This window comes from Xylona heveae (assembly GCF_001619985.1).
Source record: "Xylona heveae TC161 unplaced genomic scaffold L228scaffold_5, whole genome shotgun sequence".
In the NCBI taxonomy this organism is placed as follows: Eukaryota; Fungi; Ascomycota; class Xylonomycetes; order Xylonales; family Xylonaceae; genus Xylona; species Xylona heveae.
In genome coordinates this window covers 195422-210320 of record NW_017264197.1, presented here as the reverse complement: position 1 = coordinate 210320, position 14899 = coordinate 195422, and the positions used below count along the sequence as shown (strand labels likewise).

The window sequence follows — 14899 nt, the reverse complement described above, 5'->3', positions numbered from 1 at the left end:
ACCCCACGGGGAGCGTTTAGAGTGTTATACCCTCTTCTCTCTCTCCTCACTAAGATCAACACGACGATCATTAATCACCGTACAGTCACTTGCTAGAGTACTGGAAGATGATTTGAGCCATGCCAAGCTCTGACGCTGGATCTGCGACTTGATTTCTCTTCAACTTGGTGCTTTCCCCACCAAAACAGACAACATCAGCCCGGCTCCTCCGTTTCGTTTCACCTTCTGTGCCGTTCTCCGACACCTCGCATCGTTGCTCTACCTTCGTCGCTGAATCTGAACCTGACCGATCATCCATCTGCACGGCTGGCTCGTGCACGTCTCGAAATCCGCCTATTGCCTTGTTTTGTTCCATCTATTTCCGTTGAAGCGGGGCGAAGGCCACGAACCTTCAGCGAGCGATCTATAGCGGAGATACGATTCCGTTTCTTGCTCCAACCGTCGTCAAAAGACGCCTAATGCCGATAATTCCATTGCCTTAAAGCTTAATTCTTCCGAGATATTGATGACTTAGCACACAAAGGGTCGTATTGAAACTTGCAGGCAGTTTCTTTTTCACGCTGCGTTCAGTCTGGGAAGAGGTTCGTACAGAACATAATTTAGCAAAGCGTTCCTAGGGGAAGCAATACGCCAGTTAGTTGGGCATCATGTTGGCCTCACGATCACCGCATGCCGCTGGGTTGGGCAGCCTGCCAGCGTCACAGTCCATTTTACCTGCATCGCATTCCGCTGGCGTCTCGAGTTACCGGACACCTGCTATGGGCGCTACGAATCATGAAGTTTTCTCTAGTCCGACGGAATCGGAATTTTCAGACAGTGTATACGATGGTCCAGACTACGTACGGTACGTTGCCCACAGAAAGGCAATTTGAAACTTCGCAGAATCAAGCTTGTTGGAAAGCCATGTAGAGCTATTCGCTGATTTGTACGGCTAGCAATTGGGACGAGAGGCGTGTCGGAGAGTGGCTGCGAAGCATCAACTGCCCTCAATACGAGCAATTATTTAGAGGTATGTTCCTCATCTTTCCCTAAAGACTCACTGTTTGCTTCGGCTCAGACATCTGGAGCACGGGTTGGCTAACTTGCTTTATTCAAAAAGGAAATCACATAAACGGGGAGACTCTTTTAGAATGCGATCAGTCTGTACTCAAGGACTTGGGGATCAAGAAGATTGGCGATCGAGTCCGCATCAACGTTGCGATCAAAGCTCTGCGGAAAAACATTCCAAGCCAAAAGAAGCGGAATAGAGTGAGTTTGCAACGCTAATCATTGCGTCCGCGCAGGATTCACCTAACATACTGCAGGACTCTCTTGCGACACTAGAAAACCCGGCATTTACTCCCTCCAGCTCTCCCCGTCCGCTCTATGCCACCAAGGAACGCACTCACTCAAGCGCTGGTCGAGGTTATACACGTGGATATGACTACAGCGTTTCTCCAGCCATCCCATCCAGCATCAGCCGCTCTCCCTCGCGGCCAAGCTCACCTCTTGCTGACCTGGAAAGCGGCAGAGGTCTGCGAGCCCAGCGATATGGTGGAATGAGTCCAATGGAGAGTGCCAGGCGGGAACAAGCTGCAGGCTACTTCAGTTATCCTTCCAGTGCGAGCACGACGTCAGGCAGGCGGCCCGCTACGCCAGGTGATGCTCCACAAACTGCGCGTGTCGCACACGGCCGGCAGGGCTCTGGAGTTGAGGGACTTACCCTTGGAGGGCTGCCACCTGATAAGCACGTTATACGCGTCATCTACTCAGGAGGTCTTACAAAGGTGGTCAAAGTCCAAAACTGCAAGACCACAGACGACATCATGCGTGCTACACTCAAAAAATTCGGTCTGCCAGAGCATCAAACAAGGAATTATTGCTTCTATGTCCTTGGCGGCGTGACACCCGATCCTTCGGACTGTCGACGAATACCCGAGTCAGAGCTGATTCGCATCTGCAGCGACCTTTCGCGGTATGAGCGAAACCGCCTTATTTTACGAAAGATTCATGCAGGAGAGCCAGAAGATGAGGAATTACAGGTTGCTGCGCAGCTTGCCCTTGAGGAAGCAGAACGCAATTACGCTATTGCAATTGCGAACAATAGTACCCGTAGCCAACAAAAGGTGCAGAAGCTTACTGGCGAGTCTTGGGAGGCTGTGAAATACCCTCTTTCTCCCGCATCCTACCCGCTACCGCCAGCCTTGGCTGCGGCAGAACGAAGCCGAAACGTCAAGTCAGCTGCACATGAGCTGGAAAAGCCAAGGCAACTGCCAGAGGTCACGCCACGGGGACGAATGATTAGGCAGTTCTTTGGACAGCGTCCACCGAGCGAGCTCATCAGCAATGATCTAGTTGCATATTTCCCCGACCATCCCAAGGAAGAAATTGACCGGACGGTTCGCATGTCGATGCGACGATCTGCCCGACTGAGCCGAGCCACCAACCGGCTTAGTGTAGCCAGCAACCTCAGCTTTGTTTCAAGCCTCAAAGACGCCCCTCCTTTGCCCAGTATCGCCGATACCTGGTTGACAGGGGCGAACCAAGGCCAGCGGCCTCCGCGGCCGCTGTCCGTCTCTCGCATTGCCCTCCCGCAAACCGCCTACCGAGATTCCATCGCGTCATCATCTCTTGAACCTCTGCAAGAGGAGTCACCTATCGAACCCAACCGCAAGTCCTATGTATCCTTTGACAGCGCCCCCGATGCCTCGAGCATTTCCGTGACAGATCCCGAGGGCCACCCCGGACTCCAGAGTTACTTTGACGAAACTGGCAGCAGCACACCCGTCACCGATGCCGGCGGCACCGGCTCATTCAACGAGCATCTCAGCCAGGCCATTGCCGAAGACGGCGAAGAACCTGATGAAGAGCTTACGCGGTTCCTCGAAGGGGATGCCTGGGAAAACGTCAAGTGGATGAAAGGCGCGCTCATCGGACAAGGTTCATTTGGCAGTGTGTATCTCGCTTTGCACTGCATCACCGGCGAGCTCATGGCTGTCAAGCAAGTCGAGCTCCCATCCAATGCCGGAAACCAAGTCGACAACAAGAAGAAGTCGATGCTCAGCGCTTTGAAACACGAAATCGGCCTACTGAGGGAACTGCAACACCCAAATATCGTACAATATCTCGGCTCCAGCTCGGACGAACAACATCTCAACATTTTCCTCGAATACGTACCCGGCGGCTCAGTCGCAGCCATGCTCAATCAGTACGGCGCTCTGCACGAACCCTTGATTCGAAACTTTGTCCGGCAGATTCTCAACGGCCTGGCCTACCTCCACGGCCGCGACATTATCCACCGCGACATCAAAGGCGCCAACGTCCTCGTCGATAACAAGGGCGGCATCAAAATTTCTGATTTCGGCATTAGTAAGAAGGTCGAAGCGTCCAGTCTCTTGAGCCAGAACGGCCAGGGCCACGCTCACCGGCCCTCTCTACAGGGTTCCGTCTTCTGGATGGCGCCCGAAGTCGTCAAGCAGACCTCGTATACCCGTAAAGCCGACATTTGGAGCTTAGGCTGCCTCATTGTCGAAATGTTCACGGGCACCCACCCTTTTCCCGATTGTTCTCAGTTGCAAGCCATTTTCAAAATCGGCGGTGGCACTGCAAGCCCCACCCTCCCCGAAGAAGCAAGTGATGAAGGCAAGGAGTTTTTGAGTCGTACCTTTGAGCTTGATTTTGAAAAGCGTCCCAGTGCAGAGGAATTGCTCGTCAGTCCCTTTTTGAACGCCATGGCTTAGCAATGCTGAGATGTATACGGAATTACGCGATTACGCCTTTTTTCCCCCCCTTTCTTCCTTTTCCCCTTTTCTGTTTTTCCAATACTACCTTTTATTTTTCTGATTTTCCAATTTTCCCCATATTTTCTAATCACGTCTATTCACATCTATGTTGCATTGCATCTTACGACCGTAGCAGGATCATAGCCCGTTTTTTCCTTTTTCATCATTCATTCATTCATTTTATGAGGCGGACAGGAAAACTTTTGTACATAGTTTTTTTTCGTTGGAACTTTTCCCGTCAATGGACACGGTAGGGTAATGTGCGGCCCGGGGGCGAGGTAGGGAGGGAAGGGAGTACGGGTTTAGAATCTAATGAAGTAAAGCGGGGAGGCGTAATGATGGAATCCAATGCTGAAAAAAAGATTATTGCCATATTGCCATATTGCCATCGTCAAGCAACTGCATCGTTTGATTGTGAAAAGTGATTGGTAAAAGACCGTAGAAAATTCTTTTATGACTACTATTGGAACCTGAGTCTTTTCTTACGGATTACGCAGTTGGACGCAGATGGAGAAAATTGCTGCATGCGCTTGATTCTATGCGCAGATTATTGCAAATCAACCCGTAGAGCAACAGAAGTAAGCAACCAAGCAACCATTGGAGAAAGGAGATAGGACAGGGGAGGGAGTTCAGCCAAGCAACCATATGAGAAATGAGATAGATCAAGGGAGGGAAAAAATAAAATAAATAAATAAATGGATAAGATAGAATAAAATAAGATGAACAGATAAAATAAAACAAAATAGAATAAAATAAACAGATAAATCTAAAGCTACAAGCAGACAACAAAAGAAAGGATCAGAGGCCCTTCATGTGGGAAAAAGTATGGTTCGGCTCGGTGACTTATATATCAAGAGCAGCAGGGGTTGTATTGTATATATATATATATATATATATAAAAGGGGGAGGTTTAGGATGATGTGGTGATGAAGGATGGTAGATGAGAGATTCAAGGGTAGGTTAGGAGGGGTGTATAGTACAGTACAGTAGGTAAGGTAGTTGGATGGTGGAAGAGAAATATGGTAGGGTTGGAGAAGATGGATGGATGGATGGATGAGAGATTGGGTGATATAGATACAAAGTACCGGTACGTGAATTGAGTGTAGCAGAGGTGCAGTGCGCTGAACAAAGCTAAATCAAGTGGGAGGGGGTTGGCGTAAACAATTTAATCGACAAGTTTGCCGTAGAACGGAATACCCATGGCGCTGAGCAACAATCGGGCGTCACGGTCGTTGGTGGCCGAGGTCTTGATGGTGATGTGCAGACCGGGAATCATTTGAGGCGGGTACATGTCATAGTTGATTTCAATCTCCGGGAACATGGCAATGGCCTCCGAGGTCAAGCCAAAAGTGATGTTGCCGCTGCTGTCGCCAGTGCTTCCGCGGACGCCCCTCCAGTCCTTGATCTTGGGCAAGACCAGGTCGATACACTTGCCGAGGAAGTGGTGCATCTCCTCGCCCTTGAGGTCGCATGTGAGGGAAACCCAGCGACCCTCGCGCAGATCCCAGGTGTTGACCGAGTGTCGAGCCTTGTGTGCGGTCGCGCGCACATTCGTAATGGCCTGCAGAATCATGCCGGCAACGTGCAAGTGTCCGCTGTCCTCCTGCGCCTTGGGAACCATGGTGTGCACCGTAATCCCCGTCAGCTCGGGGACGTTGCGGAATGTGCGGTGCTGCTTGAGCAGTCGCAGGACAGCACCTCCTCGGGGTCCTCGCGCAGGCCGGTTCTTGTGGTACGGAGAAGTGCCGTCCCACGTCCGTAATCTCGGCGCCTTGGGCGGCGGGCGGAATCCTGGAGGCAGGTGTTGGTATGTGAGCGTCATAAGATCGGGTTCAATGGTGCTCGTGTATGTCTGTGCGAGACGCGGGTCGGAGAATGGGCCGGGGACGAATTCCCGCGATTCGGGCGCAGATGGGCTCGGCGGCTGGTGCGGGTGGAAGGGACCGCGGTAATACTTTGGTGGGCGGAAATTATATCTTGATGTCGAACAGGTTAGAAAAAAAAAGAACAATGGCAATCTCTGTAAAGAAACGCGAAGGAATGGGACAGGTGACGAACCTGCTAGCTGGGAGTTGTTCTTTTCGTTCTCTGGTCTGCTTGACCGGGTCGAAGGATTTCACGACATCTTCAGAGGGAAGAGGAGCTGATAATGATGAAGATTGCTCGAGATCAGCCAGCTCAGCTGCAGCGGCGGAAGAGGGAGCGGAGGATGATGAGCTGCTCGACACGTTGCGGTGGCCGGTCAGGCAGACTGCGGAGGAGAGCCTTGGTCGGGCATCTCTGAACCCGGCGATTGCGAGTCTGCTGGCGAATTCCCGAATAGCCATGTTGAGCTATCAATGGCAATGTCTGATGCCCCCTTGACGTGGCTAAGAGGGATCAGAGGATAGGTTGCCAAAGTCAAATCGGAGAGGGAGCTGCTGATTGTTCGTCGTGATATTGGAAGTTGATGGAGATGCAGACGCAAGAGAGCAAAAGTCCAAAAGGGGAATAGTAAGCGAAGACATGGAGCTAGACTACAACGGGGCAAGTGTAATCTCGGAAGTGACACTCGTCAGGAACCTCCGACGGCGATCTCCGCGAGGGTACTGGCCAGAACTTCGTCCCAGAGCAACATCCAGCCAAGTTTCCCCCCCGCCAAAGTAACTAAGGTAGGCACGTCAACTTTCCAGATCTTCGCCGCTCAGGGGTTTGAGGCTTAGATCTCTTTTATTCTTCTAATACCGCTGCGTTTTTTTATACCGACTTTCGGATCTTCCCTAGTTCATATCTCAGCACTAGAGACCATGCTTCGTCACCTGTCGTCACCCGTCGGCCGTTAGGCACTTGGACCCTCTCGCGACTCGCTCGCCCAAACTGAAACCCCCGCAAACAGCCCTCCAACCTTAACCCCTCAACGAGGGGCTCTCTTCTCTCCACGACAGTTCCAAACGAGCTGATTATAATATTTAATACCAAAGTTTCAATCTGCGGGGCTTTGGTCATCTCTCGCCCATCCTCCTTTCTCCTCGCATCGAGTGAGGATGAGCGGGATTAATCGGTTTCTTAGCCGGCGTGACAAGCGCACAAGTGGCAGCCTGCTGAAAAAGGTACGACGCACTTCAACGAATGCTTTGGACACAAACACTCCATAACTTACCTTGCGAGCTTATCAACAAAGTGTCCTGCAACTGTTTTTGATTCCGGGAACCAAGAAACCTCTTGCACCTCTTTGTTTATCCACGCCTCAAAGCTAACGTTGGCGTTTTTCTCTCATATAGCCAAAAGTTGCCCATGGCGACTTGTACGGTCTATTCACAATAACGGATCGGAAGAAGCTCGACAAGGAAGATGAGAAGAAGGTATAATTCATTCCTGAAGAGGCTCGTAAGGATGGCGGTCGTTAATGCGCCCACAGGTCAAGGCTCTTGTGCAACGACTACAGTCGGTCGGTGTTACCACGCTCGGAGAACCACAAGCGGCCTACGCTCTACGATCTATATATGCCAATGGTGATGCGGACAAGGCCTTTGAGTTCCTCGTCCTCCTCGAAGAATCCGCGGGCGGAATAATACGAGACTATGACCGTAATGTCAAGCTACTGGGCGCGGTCAACAGGGATAGCGTAACGTGCTATCTGGACGCCCTTCTTTTTGCCATGTTTGCCCGGCTGGAAGGGTTCGAACCAATATTATGCAACACATTCGAGGATGAACCCCGGAAAAGGCTGTCGATTTTACTGCGGCTGTGGGTCAATATGCTCCGCTCAGGCAAACTTATTACTACAGATATTGTAAGCGTGTCAGTACGCGGAAGCTCGAGGACATATATACTCACAGACAATTTTTTTTTGCAGACTCAGCATTTACAAGAAGCGATCGCGGCATGCGGCTGGGACGAAGCCGCCAAGTTGCGACAGCAAGACGCCTCGGAGGCCTTCACCTTCATCACCGGAACCCTGATGCTACCGCTCTTAACCCTCAAGATGGATATTTTCCATACAGGCAAGGAAGAAGCGGCCGACGATCACAAGTTTGTAAACGAACGCCTGCTCGAAGTCGCAATTCCGACAGATCTTGAGGAGAACAAAGTCATAACGCTGGAAGACTGCCTGGAGACGTATTTCAATAACCGAATCGACGTGAGACGGCATCTCGAAAGGAGGCAGACACAGACGTCCGTCAGATCGGCAGATTCTTCCAAGGCTCTCGGATATCACCATGAGAAAGTAGAGGCCGTTGAGCTGGGTTCCCGCCCTTCGAGCCCATCTTCTCCACTGTCGCAAACTCCCACCAACGCGTCGCCATTACGACCGGCAATCTCACGGCATCGAGCCCCCAGCATCATCCGTGATCGCGTAGTTGAAGAAGCAAATTCTTCTGAGAGAGCTGGCCCACGGCGGAAGTCGTCCATTCGAAAAGAGGTCATGATGCCTGCCTGGCAGTTTTTCAGCTTAATTCGTAAGTTTATTATACCTAACCTTTTCATCTTGTTTCAAGAAAGTCTGACTTTGCTGCAGCCTGGTACACTGACAACAGCCCAACCAATGATGCTCAAGTGGCTGCGCATTTGGCCTCTAAGCGGCCTTTATTAGGTCTCTGCCTAAAGAGATACTTTATGCAACCGAACGGCAGACCTACACGACTAAATACCTATGTCGATATTCCGCTCGAAATAGGCCTGCCCCACTTTATTCAAGACGATCGCATGGACGAAGATGCTCCATTGTTTGGAAATTTCAAGCTTTGTCTTCAATCTGTTGTCTGCCACCGAGGCTCTTCTCTCGATTCTGGACATTATGTCTCGCTGGTACGCGGCGAGGCTCCCAATGCTGAAGAGCTCTCAAAAGATTCTCTTTCATTGGAGTGTCCCGAGGAGCGATGGATGCGATTTGATGATCTCGCAAGAGAACGCGTCAAATTTATTGACATCAAGAAAGCTTTGCGGGAGGAGACACCGTATTTGCTCTTTTACCAGGTTCAGCCGATTGAGGAGGAAACGGATGATACGCCTCCCTATGACCACGAGCATGATCGGCCCCCCTCTTACAGTGAACATGGCCACTCACATGATTACTACGACTCTTATAATCACCATTCGACGGACCGCCACAATCAGTCCCAAAATCGAGACTGGGGTACGGGCAGCCTGACTCTAAGCGACGTCCGTGAGGGCGTGACCGAAGATTATCAGTCCCGTAATCCAAGTTTCGAGCTCACCAATTATGATGCTGATCCTCGGGGTCGAACAAGCTGGTCGAGTGACCGAAGAAGAAGTATCCAATTTGATCAAAGTAGCCTGCAAGTCCCTAGTGGCGCTATAACTCCGAGCGAGGAAACCCCTGGTGATGCATCCGTGCCCTCGAGGTCAGGGTCGAAGACCTTGAAGTCGCCATCCAAAAGTCGACCTCCGAGCCAATCAGGCGAACGCACATTTGCAGGCACCATATCAAGGCTGTCAGCTCGTCTCAGCAGGGACAAACTTGCTACTGCCGAACCGAATGGTGAAGCTACCGTTGAGGATGGCAATGGCGGCCCGCCAGGTTCGGTTGGTTCCTCTTTCCGGTCAGATATCAGTCAAGCGCTGGAGAAGGACAAGGACAAGGACAAAGAAAAGGGAAAGCAGCGCAAAAAGGAAAAGCGGCTACGTAGTCGAACTCGACTGCCTAAAGAAAGACCTGAGCGGGAGTGTTCTATCATGTAATCGCAAGGGATGTGATATAGGAGAAGGGCACATTGGGGCCATCTAATGTTTCAAACAAAGGAGGAGAAGGCTTTTCAGTGGAATCTTGCTGCTATTTTTTTTTTTTTCATGCTTTACGGTTGCCATAACAAACAAAAGGCGGAGTTTGGTGTTTTGATTGTCTACTTTCGGCGGCATATTCATGCATCTATCCAGGTACTTTACTGGCGTTGGCACCCTTTTTCGCCCTTTCTTATGCATTTTCCAAAGAAATATGTTTACTTGCATACATACCAGGGACAGGGAAAAGGGTTGCATACATTCACATGGCGTTTCTTCTTGCACGGGTATATACAATGCCTCTGACGGGGAGCCTGGAAAAGGCCAGGTTTGGTGTCACGAGTGTTGACGTTGGCAGCTCTGCTTTGAGGGTGTCGATGACAGTGGTCTGCATGGTCAGGGTATTTATGGGCTATCATGGTTGATGACGATGATACATCTACGCGCTTTACGAAAATGGTGGCTCTTTTGGCATTCTATAGACTCGAGAAGGGATGAGGGTATAATAGCACATGGCACATTGAAATAATGAATAGCTTGACGTTCAATTCATCAATGCTCTCCATGAAAGTGCTCACAATCGCATAGTATCTTGTTTTGGGAAGGGCGAAAGTCAAGTGTGAGATGTCGCATCACATGCATCTACAAATGCTACGGTGTCGTCATACTACGCGTCAAATCTCTAAGGCTTTGCAAGAGTGATAGCATAGAACACTGTAACTGTTCTCCATGATTGTTTCCCTTAAGACAAGAAAGGGAAAGTATACAGGGACAATGAAATTGAAACAAGTCTTTTACTAGAATAGTGTGGTGTTTGAGCGGTGTAGTTATAGTACAGCCACTAGACCCCTATCGATAAAAGAAATCTGGATGGCGGTGCAACTCTTCCCTATCGAGCCGACGACCTTCAACTTCAAACTTCAGCCAATCTGCATCATTCAAGCTGCACAGAGGGCAACGCTGAAGATGCGTACGCGTATACGATGCTGAATCTCAGTCGCCATGAGCTTACAGCCTACGGCTCCCTCTGGCTTTTGGCCCTCTTACTCTCCCTGGCCGATGGAGCCGTGACCGCCAACCGGGGCAGCAGCAGTAGCTTATCTGGCACCGTCGCTGGGCATCAGCCAACCCCTTGGACGGTTTCGACATGCCCTTCGCGTACAGTCAATTACATCACGCATACACTTCCTCAACAATGCTTCAAGACGAGCTGGCAAGCGGCAGAGGTGTCCTCGACACCAACGGCAAATGAGGATGGAAGAGACGCCGCGCCCACTCCCGCGGGTCATGCAGCAGCACCATCAGGCGATTCCAGTCTCACTGTGACAAGTACAGTGGCCAGTCAAGATTCTGGGATGAGCGCCTGCGGTTCCGTCGCGGCATCACCTGCAGCAGACAATGGACCGAGCCACACAACAAATGGGGGAGCAATAGAAGAACCGGCAGCCCAAGCATCTCTACACCCGACAGAATCATCAATTCCCGGCGGCAACCCTGCAACATCTACAGAAACAGCAGTGAGCAGTTCCTCGAGTATTTCCCCCGATGACAGAACCAGCAGCAGCTCGGCCACTCCGCACGACGGCGGAGATGTAGACACTGACGACTCTCCGCTCGACAATGCGAATTTCCTATCATTTGAAGACTGGAAGAAGCGTAATCTGGCCCAGGCGGGTCAATCCGAAGAAAACGTTGGCAAGGGGAGACATGCAGCGGAATACGGGAATACGGCGCGTCGGCGACCGTCTAATATTAATAATGCTCTTGATTCTCTGGGCGAAGACGCAGAGATTGAGCTTGATTACTTTGGGGGTTTTGGAGAAAGTGGGCCGCAAAGGACAGAAACGCCAACGTGGCAAGGCAAAGCGATTGATTCAGAATCTAACAATCGGAACGGGCGACGAACAGCTGCGGCGCAAAAGGCCGACCATAGCGGCGTGCGATCCCGCGCTCGTGAAGCAGGAACAACGTCCAAGGAACGCTTCAACTATGCTTCTTTTGATTGCGCTGCCACCATTCTCAAAACAAATCCCAAGACCAAAGGATCTTCCTCGATTCTGGTGGAGAACAAGGACAGCTATATGCTCAACGAATGCTCTGTGAGCAACAAATTCTTCATTGTCGAGCTTTGCGACGAGATTCTCATCGATACAATTGTCCTTGCGAATTTTGAATTTTTCAGCTCCATGTTCCGCACATTTAGGGTTAGTGTGTCGGATCGATATCCCGTGAAGCTGGACAGATGGAAAACTCTGGGAACCTTTGAAGCTCGCAATACCCGTGAGCTTCAAGCGTTCTTGATTGAAAACCCGCTCATCTGGACGCGCTATCTCCGCATTGAGGTGCTGTCGCATTTTGGTCACGAGTTTTACTGTCCGATCAGTCTGCTCAGAGTGCATGGTACGACAATGATGGAGGAGTTTAGATACCAGCAAGAAGAAGCGGCGAGAGAGGACGATGATGAGTATCTAGATGAGTACCTGGCACAAGGAGCGGTGGATGCAGGGGAGACGATTGTGCCAGAGGCGGTGGCGCTGGAGAAAGCCACTGGCAGAAAGGAAGCCAAGGCTTCCGAGTCTCAAAAGCCAAGTGCGGAGGAGCAGAAGCTGTCGGAGGCCGCTGAACATACTGTTCCTCCGGCGAGGGAAAGCGGAAATGGCGAGAGGGGGTCAACAAGGGACGGTTATGCCCAGGACAGCACACAAACGACACAACAGCTGGACCAGCTGGTAGACTTCATTACGCCGTTTGATCGAAGGTCTTTTTCAGAATTACAAGCTGTGCTCCTTCCTTGGAGCCCCTCTGGGCTGGTGTGCCAGCCGTTCCAGTCTCCAAAGGCGTCAGAATCAAAGCGTAGAGCACAATCATCAACACGGAGAGAATCAACTACAGGTTCTGAACGCGCATTCGACGATCATTCCGTGGTTCCTCCTCCGTCATCGACTACTCCGTCATCATCATCATCATCATCTTTGTCTCGAGACAAGGGTAGAGAGACAGCGTCACCACCTACAGGTCCATCTGCTCAGGGCCATCCTAAATCAGACGCAGGCTCTCCATCATCCCAGGTCCATCTGCCCGACCAACAAAAGCAGCAGCAGCAGCAGCAGCAGCAGCAGCAACCACATCGTTCGCAGACACCCCCTAATCAAGGGTCACAAGGAGCCCCACAAACTCAAACTCAACAGGCTCCACCTCCATCCATGCCAACCACACAAGAAAGTTTCTTCAAGACCGTGCACAAGCGCCTCCAGCTACTTGAAACCAATGCAACGCTCTCGCTGCAATACATTGAAGATCAATCCCGGATCCTCCGCGACGCATTCAGCAAAGTCGAAAAACGGCAACTCACCAAAACCACTTCATTTCTTGAAAACCTCAACACCACCGTCCTCGCCGAGCTTCGCGGGTTCCGCCAACAGTACGAGCAAATCTGGCACTCGACTGTCATTGAGCTCGAGAGCCAACGCGAACAGTCGCAGCGCGAAATCGTCGCCGTCAGTGCCCGCCTCCGCATCCTCGCAGACGAAGTCGTCTTTCAGAAGCGCATGTCGATCGTCCAGTCCATTCTTGTACTTGTGTGTCTCGGCCTGGTCCTCTTCTCGCGCGGCGCTGCCTCTGCGAGCTCCAACTATCTCGAGTTACCTCTGATCCAAGGCATGCTGGCACGGTCACAGGGACTCAAGGGCTCTGCGTTTGAAACCGAGGCAGAAACAGAAACGCCGCCAGCAAGCCCAGGAAGTCCATTGAGTCCACTGAGCCCAGACTCATCTGGATCCTCGCGGCATTATCGGAATCAGTACTATGGATATCAGAAGCCGCAGCAGCAGCAGCAGCAGCTGTCGCCCCAACCGCAGCCGCATAAACATCAGAGTAAAAAGAGCTATTCCAGTCTGGGCGGAATCGGCGGAAGCTTCTTCTTTGGAGGGGGAGGACGAGGAGGACGAGGTGCAACTACTGCAACTGGTTCGTCGACAGAATCTGGCACAGTCACAGGAACAGGAACCGGGGCAGCCGTGGCAAGTCACACTCCCGGAAACGAACATGTTCGACAACGACGCCATCTTCAGCATTCACCATTGTCCTCGCCTCATCGGTACCAGACCTCCGATGCAAATGGAGACGGACTCCTTAGTCCCACTTCTCCAAATAGTCTTCATTCTCCAAATAGTCTCACCAGTCCAACGAGTCCGACACCTAGTGATGGCGACAACGACGACGGCTCTGTCGATGCAGATGGTACAGATTATGATTACGATCGCAGTCATCATGCCTACCACCATCATCACACTCGCCATCACGATCGCCATCGACTTCACCATGCCAGTCCAAGTCCATCTCGAAGCCCGTCGCCAAGTCATCCAGACTTGTCTTCATCTCCACAAAGTCCTCCTGCTTCTCCTCATCCTCCATCTGCTCGTCGTCGCCGTCCTCGTCGTATTATCCATTCTTCCGCCCACGGTACTAGCAGTAGTACTCGTCCAGATACATTTACTGGCAGTGGTAGCGGTGGTAGTAGTAGAGCAGCTGTCCAAGCCGCTACTTCTCCACAAAGTCCCATTCTCAAATTCTCTCCGCCTACGCCCATTTCTGCATCATCATCGTCTGGCTCTCCTAGCGTTGGCGATACCGAGCAAGTCGCCCTTCGGCATCCTGGTCCTGGCCCTGATCTTGAGCCTGAGCCTGAGACTTACGAACCATCCGAGTCTTTTATTAATGAGCCCGCTGAAGAAGTAGAGCCCGACGTTGATCCGTCTGGGCTACATCTACATCTACACGAACACGAACATGCCGCCGCCGCCGCCGCCGACGACGACGACGACAACCATCTATCTGCATCTACACCGTCTCTGTCGCAAACACTGCACGTTCACTCAAGCCAATCATGCCCTTCGACGCCCACGGGATCCCGGGACAATCCTTCTTCGCCTTCCATGACTTGATATTTTTTTTTTCTGGGCTTTACCGGTTTTTTTTTTTATAGAGTTACTGATTTTTACAGTCTACTGTGCCCTGTACCTTTTCTTTTTTGGGGCGGAGGGCAGGCGGGGTGGGGAAAGCGCCCCCGTAGCAGCGTGTTGAAGTACTTACTATACTTTATTCCTTTCGTATACTCTTTGTATATAGGTAGTCTTATCCTTGAATTTCACGGGATAGCGAAGAGAGGACAGCGGAGAGAGGAGAGAGGAGAGAGGAGAGAGGAGAGCATAGAGAGGAGAGCATAGAGAGCCAGGCCAGGCCGGGCCAGGCTACATAACACCACGGCACACGCCACACACCACAGCTTAGCATACTATCATGACATAGCGTAGCATAGCATAGTATAGCATTTTAATGGTAAATGGTACATGTTAAATGATACATGGTAAATGGTAAATGGTAAATGTCAAAACAAAAAAAGAAAGGGAAAAAAAAAC

The 14899-nt window shown here is 51.2% G+C and overlaps 4 protein-coding genes across 4 annotated transcripts; 3 read left to right on the top strand and 1 right to left on the bottom strand.

The window, feature by feature from the left end:
* Window positions 1–758: 758 nt before the first annotated feature.
* On the top strand, window positions 759–3719 carry L228DRAFT_210399 (Pkinase-domain-containing protein; the record flags this gene model as incomplete). Its single annotated transcript, XM_018329850.1, has 4 exons — window positions 759–844; window positions 936–1009; window positions 1100–1248; window positions 1305–3719. The coding sequence occupies 4 exons, from the start codon at window positions 759–761 to the stop codon at window positions 3717–3719; spliced, it is 2724 nt and encodes a 907-aa protein (XP_018188093.1).
* Window positions 3720–4926: 1207 nt separating this feature from the next.
* Window positions 4927–6088, bottom strand: L228DRAFT_238483 (ribosomal protein L5; the record flags this gene model as incomplete). The annotated part of the gene is made up of 2 exons (XM_018331051.1): window positions 4927–5737; window positions 5820–6088. The coding sequence occupies 2 exons, from the start codon at window positions 6086–6088 to the stop codon at window positions 4927–4929; spliced, it is 1080 nt and encodes a 359-aa protein (XP_018188092.1).
* A 717-nt stretch (window positions 6089–6805) lies between these two features.
* On the top strand, window positions 6806–9538 carry L228DRAFT_128303 (cysteine proteinase). The gene is made up of 3 exons (XM_018329070.1): window positions 6806–7533; window positions 7597–8200; window positions 8260–9538. Exons 1-3 carry the CDS (start codon window positions 7147–7149, stop codon window positions 9441–9443), a joined length of 2175 nt encoding a protein of 724 aa, XP_018188091.1. The 5' UTR covers window positions 6806–7146; the 3' UTR covers window positions 9444–9538.
* A 688-nt stretch (window positions 9539–10226) lies between these two features.
* Window positions 10227–14834, top strand: L228DRAFT_282644 (hypothetical protein). Its single transcript, XM_018336029.1, has one exon. It carries the CDS (start codon window positions 10466–10468, stop codon window positions 14423–14425), a length of 3960 nt encoding a protein of 1319 aa, XP_018188090.1. The 5' UTR covers window positions 10227–10465; the 3' UTR covers window positions 14426–14834.
* The last annotated feature ends 65 nt before the right edge of the window (window positions 14835–14899 follow it).

Bases quoted from the DNA above. Each gene is read 5' to 3' on its own strand.
- L228DRAFT_128303 (XM_018329070.1), top strand. From the start codon at position 7,147: ATGCGCCCACAGGTCAAGGCTCTTGTGCAACGACTACAGTCGGTCGGT. The intron at 7,534-7,596 runs GTAAGCGTGTCA...TTTTTTTTGCAG, and splicing joins AACTTATTACTACAGATATT to ACTCAGCATTTACAAGAAGC. The intron at 8,201-8,259 runs GTAAGTTTATTA...ACTTTGCTGCAG, and splicing joins GCAGTTTTTCAGCTTAATTC to CCTGGTACACTGACAACAGC.
- L228DRAFT_282644 (XM_018336029.1), top strand. From the start codon at position 10,466: ATGCTGAATCTCAGTCGCCATGAGCTTACAGCCTACGGCTCCCTCTGG.